This window comes from Lathyrus oleraceus, chromosome 6 (genome assembly GCF_024323335.1).
Source record: "Lathyrus oleraceus cultivar Zhongwan6 chromosome 6, CAAS_Psat_ZW6_1.0, whole genome shotgun sequence".
NCBI lineage: Eukaryota > Viridiplantae > Streptophyta > Magnoliopsida > Fabales > Fabaceae > Lathyrus > Lathyrus oleraceus.
Window position 1 is genome coordinate 514,149,940 of NC_066584.1, and position 9,801 is coordinate 514,159,740.

General features: G+C 33.7%; 1 protein-coding gene across 4 annotated transcripts; it reads left to right on the plus strand.

Moving 5' to 3' along the window:
* Positions 1–3,103: 3,103 nt before the first annotated feature.
* LOC127092414 (F-box/kelch-repeat protein At3g06240) lies at positions 3,104–7,495 on the plus strand. Of its 4 annotated transcripts, XR_007792175.1 has the most exons (3): positions 3,412–3,672; positions 5,736–5,946; positions 6,582–7,495. XR_007792175.1 is itself a non-coding variant. In XM_051031280.1 (2 exons), the coding sequence occupies exons 1-2, from the start codon at positions 3,211–3,213 to the stop codon at positions 5,113–5,115; spliced, it is 495 nt and encodes a 164-aa protein (XP_050887237.1). In that variant the 5' UTR covers positions 3,104–3,210; the 3' UTR covers positions 5,116–5,729. The 4 variants fall into 4 exon arrangements, 3 of the variants coding, with proteins under 3 accessions (XP_050887237.1, XP_050887235.1, XP_050887236.1); XM_051031280.1 differs by lacking the exons at positions 5,736–5,946; positions 6,582–7,495 and adding an exon at positions 5,083–5,729 and having other exon boundaries at positions 3,104–3,672; XM_051031278.1 differs by lacking the exons at positions 5,736–5,946; positions 6,582–7,495 and having other exon boundaries at positions 3,104–3,474; positions 3,517–5,013.
* The last annotated feature ends 2,306 nt before the right edge of the window (positions 7,496–9,801 follow it).

Consider the following 9,801-nt stretch of genomic DNA (forward strand, 5'->3'; position numbering starts at 1 on the left):
AAGGTTTTATTCTCCGGACGCACCCAAATAATATATGTAAAAGTTAAAGAAATTGGAGATTGAAATATGAACCCCCTCACTAAAACAACGTTGCATATAACATCCTTACCGTTATTATGACTAAATATATGTTTTTTGTCTAATAAACTAGTGGTTGAAATTTCACCTCTTAAAAATAAATAAGTGGAATATCGCGTGAGTGCACATTCCTATTATAAATATTTTGTACGATGTCAAAACTAGGATATTTTAGCATTTATGTATATTGAACACTATTCTCTGAGTCTAAATGCACATCTTAGTATTAGGAAACTTAGGAATGGTTTAGAAAAGGTTTCATGCATTGAAGATAGATTTTTATGTGAAAAACAGGTCTATGTATCGACACATACATGCTATGAGTCAACACATGTGAATCATTTTTAAAGGCTATAGCTTCTGTTTGATGTGTCGACTATGGAGGGGTTTCAGGTCGACACATAGAAGAAAATTTTCTTCTATGAGTCGACACATGACCTATACAGGTCGACACATGCTTCGAGCGTTCCGATACATGACTTACATAGGTGAACACATACAATGCATTTTTCCAAAAATTCATGATTTTTTCAAATCTTTTGCATTCCTTTTGCCTCCAACTTGCAAATACCTCATACACACATCAGTTAAAAAAAAGAATACGAAACCAGGAATATATAAAGAGTTCTCTTCATCTTCAACCTATGTTATATACATACACACAAATAAATTACACATAATCATTTTTTGTTTGGGTGCCATCTAGAATCAGAGTTAATAACATTCAATTTAGGTTGTTGAATTGTAAATTGGATTGATAATCTTTGGGGGTTTCAAATAAGAAAACCAAGCTGAAGGTTTCCTTCAAGATCAATTTGTGATTTGAAGGTTTTGGACAAGATTACGCAAGTCAGATTCAACCGAGTGAAAGCTTCGAAGAACGGTGGGTTCAGTCGAAGGAGTAACGGTAATCAGAGGATCATATTGGTAAATCTTGGGTGACAATAATTTGCAGTTTGTATTTGATCGAGTGAAAGCTTTGAAGAATGAGGTTTCTTGCAAAGGAGTAGCGTGAGACGTTCGATCAAATTGGTATCGTTGGATGACTTGATCAAGCTCATATCAAGGGAATAAAAAAAGATATGATCAACATCAAACATAGGATTTGAAGGATTGGATTGCTATTTCTTTTCTTGTAAACTACAATTGCAAAGGTTGATTTTCATTATCTCAATTCAAGTTTGAATTGAGGGCAATCATACCCATAGCGAGGCCGATTGAGGAACTGTCTAAACAAATCTTTCTCTCTCTACTTTTCATTTGCAAATTGTCGAATTCGTAGATTGTGTGATCAATACGTTTGGTTAAACTTTTTGATAATCTTTTGAAAAAGGTTTTGTTGAGTTGATCACGGTTGAGTTTGCAAATCAACAAAATCATACAAAATTCTAAACGAAATTGATTGCACACAAGGTGTTCGATAATTTTCCTCGCTTACGTTTTTGTATATTTTGTTATTGGAAATATATTTCACTTTTACTGTAGTGATTGTTGTTAAAAATATATTGATCAAATTGTTCTTATTATCATAATTTGATTCTACATATGCATATTTGACCTTTTCGATGGCGGTTCAGTTTAGACAATTTGATCCAGATCACTTCCGTTAACTGTTAAATTTTTAAAAATAGTTTTTGTAAATTTTTTAACTTGGAATCTATTCACCCTCTTTAGATAAGTGGCTTTTGTCGAAGATATCGTTGATTTGAACTTCCACCCTACACAACTATCAATTGAGTTGTCTCGAGAGGAATTAATATCTAGTATTTTAATTGTCTCACATATGTCTATAATTTAATTAAATAATTTATGTATATTTTTTATATATATTTTAAAAAATAAATAAAAATTTAAAGAAAATTACAACCCAATAACTTAGTATCCTGATATGAATTCAGATTTTATTACCAAAACTCGTCTATGTGTTTATCTAGAAATTAATATCTAAATTAATTTTAAAATTAATGAGAGTGCATCTCTCATGAATTCATTTTTGTTAAATAAATGCGTATGAAATCCAATTTTAAAATATTGTAAAAAGCATTTTTGAATTTCACAAGGTGAGTAGTAATCTTATAAGATGGGAAGAACAAAAGCAATATAATTATGACAGTCCAAAAATAAAATATTATTTACTTTTTTCTTTATGAAATCATTAGTTAATTTGCAAATAGGGGCACAAATAGGTTGGGTTTGGTGATGCTGATTTTATCCAAATCTAACATTTGAATCAGTCAATTTTGTTTGGAATCTTCCACAAAATCAACTCAACCACGAATTACTTTTTCTAATACTAAAAACATAAATTTTAACAGTACACATTATTCAATTTTTAAAATAACAATACATTATTCAATTCTTAAAATAGATCGACAAACAATTCATTATTTAACTCTTAAAATACATTCACAAATAGAAAACAATAAATTCTTAAAATGCATTCCACTTATATTACAAGTTATTTTATTTTTGACTAGTTTATAACTATATAAAAGAAAACTTAATTAAATCCGTCTGATAGGAATATTAATTAAATCATATCCAAAAAATTAAATATCTCAATTACACCGATAAAAGACATGTATTCTCACTATATTTTTTAAGAAAAATATTTGTAATTATTATATATTTATATTTATATTATAATTAATAAAAGATATTTATTTTAAAGAGTATATTGTCAATTAATTAAAAAATATTTTTTCTATGAATTTATTACTAGTAATTATGTATAAAATTATATGATATAGGAATAATTGTTTAGGATTCTATTTGATATGATTGTGAATTATTTATTTTAAAAATTAAAATTTGAATCTAATATATATTCAATTAAAATATGTCAAATTTATTTTATATTTAATTAATTAATTAATTTTTTTGCTAAAATTTAAAAAATACATTATATTTTATATATTTTTATTCTAACGTTAAAATGTCATTGCCATATCATTAATTTTTTGCTAATATATTTATTCTTTAAAAAAAAAGGGTTAAATAAAATTTAGATAGAAATTGTGGAAATTAGAGTAGGTATAGATAATTGGGCCTGGGTAAGAAAAAGAAATAAATAGGGTTCTGTTGTGGAGCCTCTCAATTGCAGAAGGCATCGTGATCGGAAAAGGCAGCGAAATGGATTCCGGCGGCGTCTCCGACGCTGATAACATTGATAAGAGAAGGCCATTCTACGAATCAAGCAAGGCTTGGAAGGCTCGGAATTTGAAAAGAAAAAAAAAAGAAAAAGAGGTGAGGAGAAGCTTTACTCCACTATCGTTCTACAAGGGTCCCACCACGTACCACCCTGGACCGATGTGTAACGGTAGATTTGCCGGAAAACAGTTTGTTCCACTATCGCTATACACCACCACCGTCTACCAACCTGATCCGGTGTTTCCGGTGTTTCCGGTGTGTGAGGGAATAAACTCCTCTGAATCAAAGATGTTTCCGGTGTGTGAGGGAATAAACTCCTCTGAATCAAAGATGTTTCCGGTGTGTGAGGGAATAAACTCCTCTGAATCAATCGGAAACAAGTCCTCTGAATCAATCGGGAAAAACTCCTCTGAATCAATCGGAAAAAACTCCTCTGAATCAAAGGTTAGCAGAAACTCTATTTCCGATCAAGCTGCTTTATCTATTCTTTCAAAACTGCCCGTAAAATCATTGAAGCGCTTTGGATGTGTATGCAAATCATGGTCGGTTTTATTTGAAAACTCTGATTTCATGACCATGTACACCAACCTTTTCGTATCTCATGATTACCATACATATATTCTCAGCAATGATCTTGATCAGCCTGAAATACCTCCTTTTCTTAACCACTCTGAATTCCATTTGCTCCATAACACCATCAAATTCAATCTGCCACCTCCATTTCCATATTCTGACGGTCATGTTTCTATTCTGGGCTCCACAAGTGTTAACGGCATCTTTTGTCTTGGCAAAACTAGTATGGAAAACCAATATGTATTGTGGAATCCCGCTACAGACAAATTCAGGCGCATTCCTTCTAGCCCCACCGGACTTATACCAAAATGCCCTCAAAGCAACCTCTATGAAGAACTTTTTTTTCACGCCTTTGGTTATGACAAACTTAGAGATGACTTTAAGATCGTTCAGTATGTATCATCCTTTGTTTGCTGCAGCAGGGGTTTCGATCGTTATTATTCTTGTTTGCCAGCAAAAAGTTATTTTGAGATATATAGTTTAAAAACTAATTCTTGGAGAATGTTCGACATGGCCAATGATCTCTCTCATTGGTCTTATCCTCCCCCATTTGATGGTCTCGAACTTTATCTTGATGGAGCTTGTCATTGGTTGGTTACCAAATATCACAGCTCTAAACATGTTGAAACAACTCTCTTGACATTTCACCTCAGTGATGAAGTGTTCTTTACAACACCCATCGGGGAATCTTCATACACTTTAGAAACACGCTTGATGGTGTTAAATGGATCCATTGCTTTTTTCTCAAATCATCATGGGGATACTGTTTTTCACATATCTATTCTGGGTGAACTCGGTGTGAGTCAATCATGGATCAAACTTTATATTTCCGACCCCTTCCCTCCCCTCCGATGCCCCCCGATTGGATTTGGAAATGCGGGGTGTATTTTCTTTACCAAAACTAATTCTACAGAAGAAGATTATGAACTAGCCTACCTTGATTTGAGCACCCAAAAAACCCAAATAATTAAGGACCATGGTATTACTCTTGGAAAGAAAAGTTATTTTAGGGTCGGTCTTTACAAGGAAAGCCTTTTTCCAATCGGAGGATCAAGTCATTAGCTTTTCTTCTTATTATTATTTTCACCCGTAGTATATATGGCTATGGTGATATGGATCTTGTTTTATCAATTTTATTTTAAAGGTTTTTGCTTTTGTGATTTGCAAACTGATTGTGTTTACTTTAATGAATGTGCTCCAATTTGAGTTTCATTGTATTCTGTTTGAATGCTCTTTTGATTTGTTTTCAATGATCCAACTCAGTTATCTCGATGTGTACAGGTTTCATGGCTTAGTACTAGATGCTCATTTTAACCGGTTGGATGGTTTTGAAAAACTGCTGAATTTCAATTTGGGTTTTCAAACATTGATCCAATTAGTTACAATTGAATATGGAAGAATATATATGATAACAAGTTTACATGCTTTAGAGTGTTGTATGTTCTATTTTATTCACCCCTGCTGAGGTGAAAGATGTTGTTCCTTCCTTGACTGCCCAAAAGTCTATTGTTAGGAACTCATGATACAAATTATGATTTCATTCTTACTACATCTAGGAAAAATAGAAAAGAAATGGCCCCAAATGTAAACTCATAGACACCAAAACCTTGAAGCATGCAACAAATTCTCCATTGAAAGATGTTATTGATCTTTCCACGAGTCGGGGACAAAAAAGTTGATACCCAACCTTAATATGTATTTAACCCTCCAAACTCCAGAAAAATTCTGACAGAGCAACTAAATGGTCTGTTTTCTTTATGTTAGTTTATCTTGATGTCTTCAAAGTGCACAAAGGAGCGTTTTATAGTGACAGCTGAAAATGCTTTGTTTATTTCCGTGTATCAAAGTTGTTCCTCAGTGTTTCTCCTTTTCGTAAATTAACCTCTTAAACATTAACATAAATAGGCTAATCCAATTTGACTTAATGGATGAAGGATGTGACGTCACTCGCGGTTACGAACCGAGAGGTACATTGACAGTGGCTAGATGATTAGAGATGACAGTGGTGGAAGGGCTTAACAGAGAAGGGAAGCAACTGCCCTCAACAACGGTGGTGCGCAAATGCATGACGATGGTCATCTAGCACAGGTTGAAGAAGGGATTAAAAACCAGGTGATGGCTGGAGGATTCTTCACATATAAGCAGGTTTCATTTAAGTGTTTCAATGCCATATATACGGACTGTAGTTATGTATTTATGGTTTCTATATCATGAGATAATAAAAGTCACTTATTTATTTTTCATTTTCTTTATAGCTGATTATTCAAATTAAGTAAATGGGACACATTTCTCTTCCCATGATGTTGTTATTCAATTTGGATTAAGTTCTTCTTCCCATATTTTGGCATGCCATATTTCTCTCCATACCAATTTCCTCATTCTTTCTTTTATTTCATATCATGAATCATACTTGGATGTATGTTTCTAGTTATATCAGGATGATGAAATCCTGTATAAAATTCCTTATATCCAAGCTGTCACCATTATTAAAAAGAAGGCTACTTACCAATGAACATATATCATTTATATTGCCACCCTTTTCATTTGATTATAAGTATCAACATTTGTTTTGCATACCTTTTTTTTTTTAAAGTCATGAGAATTTTGATTGTATGGAGTCAACAACTTCATCAAAGTAGAGAAGTAAAAATATACTTAAGATGATTTGAGTAAATTATAAATAGAATACTAAACATTGGTGATTTTTTCTTCTTTCATATTTGCACTTATGGACTATTTCAACATGTTATTTATTTACTTAACCTTACTCTTGGCTTCAGGTATGTGATTGGAAGTCTAAGAGGCTTGTTGAAGAACTAATCGACAAAAATAGTGTTTAGTCAATGAGAGCTATTTATCAGTCAAAAATAGGGTGCAAAGTGTGTGCGATCATTGTGAGTTGAGTGAAAGTGTGTTGAACCTATAGAGGTAATGGATAAACCTTGGCCATTACCAAGTTGCACATGGTCATAACAAAGTAGGTCAACACCACCAAGAAGAAAATCTGAGTTGTTAGTCCCATGGTGTGTTGCACCAGAATCAGGGTACCATTGCTGATTGGAGGAGTTAGCTAATGTGTCACCAGTGAGATGTGAGATAAGCCCGGGGTTATCCTTGAGGAGGAGACAAGGTAGGTCTTGGAGCATAGTTGTAAGGACCTCTAGGTGGAGCATGCCACTAATTAGCACAAGGTGTCCACTGATTAGAAGCAGACAACAATTGATTAGAGCTTGATGTCCATTGATTAGGACTGTTTGTCCACTGGTTCCAATTTGGAGTCTGAGGTCCCTGCCACAATTGAGACGCATTCCATAGTGAATTCACCATAGGCATCATGGATGAGTGCATGTGGTAACAAATACCCATGACTTGAAACAAATATGTTGAACTCTAAAACAACCAACAAAACGACCTCTTCTGTCACGATTCATGTGGTGACCATCACAAAAGGCTTTATTTCCTCAAATTAATTGAGAACCACCTGGAAATTGATTCTCATTGCACTACTTATGAACAAAATTAGATGCATGATCTGATGTAGGAACACTTTCATGAACAAAATTAACAGATACATGTTCATTTATTATATTTTTTTAGCCTTATCAAGCTTAGACTTATGTGTGAGTAATATTGACTCAGCCTCATTAATAGGGCAAAGAGAAACTTGATATTGGATTATACATTGTATTCATCATGCAAACCATCCAAAATCGCTTCAAATTGGTCAAAATCGCTTCAAATTGGTCATGGTGAGGTACAAGGTCATTAATTGAATCTAAAATGTTAATAATACGCTGAATCCTAGCGAGATGTGCATTGGTGTGCGCAAACATGTACTTGTGATTCCATCCCATATTTGATGAGATTGGACATTTGTGAATTTCAAGAGCCTTGGAATTCCCCCTTTCAGAATTCCACTATGAATTTCTAAGATGCCTTCCAATGTTCAGTGTCTTCCCCTTATATATTTTCCCACCACTAAAAACTGAATAGACATAAATTAATACATTAATTAATTACTGCTCACAACAGTAATACCCCATTACTAGCCATTCCTGTCTTATAATGTAATTGCCCCACAACTAGCAATAATTTCCACTAATTTCTTATAATTGATATAGTCACTTATGCCTTTCTTGCTATATACATTTCTTATAAGAGGTCTAACAATACTCTCCCCCCAAAAGCCATTTTGTCCTTTAAGTGAAAGGAGGGAAATTGTTCTTTGATAACATCAATTGATTCTGAAGTAGCTTTAAAGTCTGGAAGATCTGCCACTGAATGAGGGCTACAACTGAACCCTGTGTTGTGTTGTGAATAACCTTAACTTCCGCAGGGAATACTTGGAGTTCTAGATTCTCGGAGAGTATATATGAAAGTGGTTGAGGTTGGGTTGTTGGGGCTAAAGCTTTCAACAAAGAGACATGAAAAACAAGGTGTATTTTGCTCTCTGGTGGTAATGCTAATTCAAACACGTTGAAGTTTAATGAATAAACACTAACCTAGTTAATGAATAAGCACTAACCTAGGAAGTTATTTAGTCTAGCAATACTATCAATCACTTTAGAATATCTACAATCATAATTAATTCTAATATTCCTCCACAAGTTAGAGCATATATGTTATATTTACCAAGCTTGTTACATATAGATTTAATCTGACGTCCTATAAGGGATTTAGTAAATTTGTTAGCCAATTGATCCTTTGAACCACCAAAATCAGTTATGATTTCTTCAGGTTGCAGAATGGAAAACAAAATAAGAGTTTAAATAGAAGTAATTAAGACGGTTAGGTTGTGCATTAGAATCCTCTTATCCTCTATTGTTATTGTATGATGTTTTGTATGAATGGTCTTATCCTTATAATCTCACAGCGAACTAACAAAACCGTTATAATTAGCCCTCTGCGAAATAACTCACTAACAACTACTCTGAGCTTTCTATTCCTAGTCCGCCAGCGTAATCAGTGTTAGGCGATGTACAAACTGTTAGTTCCCTATGCCATTACTCGGGATCTCCTATCTCTAGCTAACCAGCGTAAGTAGAACAGTTGCCCTAGGTCCGACACATAGACTATAGGTCAAGGATCCCTATGTGTCCAATATTAGATTAAATAAGTATCTCAATTAAAAAGCTTTAAGAATAATCAACAACTGAATAAAATTATAATTCAAAGGACTCATACAAAGTCAAACAAACATATAATGCCAACAAGATTAAATAAGGTTCATCATCACACAACCTAATCTAGAGGAGCTTTAGCTAATCATAGTGAAAATTACAATACCAATCGAATAAAGAAGAAGAACATAAGAATTCCCTTGAAGGATTGACCTCCAACGACTTCCAATGCTCTTAAAATCACCATTTAATGTTGTAAATTCGTGTTTCCAATGTCAAAATTCGTAGCCCCTGCCAAACTGCTGAAAATCCCATTAAAAAGCACTAAGAAGGGGTTAGAACGTGTCAGAAAAAGCCTAGAAAAAGGATCCATCACGTGCATTATACAAGCATCGCGCACACGATCCTTCCTTTAATGCCCTATCGCGCACGTGATGCCGCAGACGTTTATTTCAGTAGCTGCCTTAAAAGTCACTATTTCACCAAAATTTTCACTAAGGCCCATTCTTCGATATTTGGTCATTTTTTACTCGTTCTTGGGTCTTTCTTCTTTATTTTGGCTCATCTTTCGCTCGTTTTTCCTCGATTCGTCGCCTACTTATATGTAATGATGACTTGTCATCGCAATCCCAAATTTGAATCTTTACTTGTCCTCAAGCAACTCACTTGCAACTGCACATTTCAACAGACCACAAGTCATACAATAATAATTAAACATCACCATATTTTTTTGTTACCTGACCATTGTTTCAGCTTCCAACTTCTATCCGACAAATTTGGAAAATATCCTTAACGTTTACTAGTACTCAACTTGTCTCAACTCACTTTACTCGCTCAATGGATATGGTTATCACTCAATCAACATGCAAAATAAATTATA

Bases quoted from the DNA above. Each gene is read 5' to 3' on its own strand.
- LOC127092414 (XM_051031278.1), top strand. From the start codon at position 3,211: ATGGATTCCGGCGGCGTCTCCGACGCTGATAACATTGATAAGAGAAGG. The intron at 3,475-3,516 runs GTGTTTCCGGTG...TCTGAATCAAAG, and splicing joins AACCTGATCCGGTGTTTCCG to ATGTTTCCGGTGTGTGAGGG.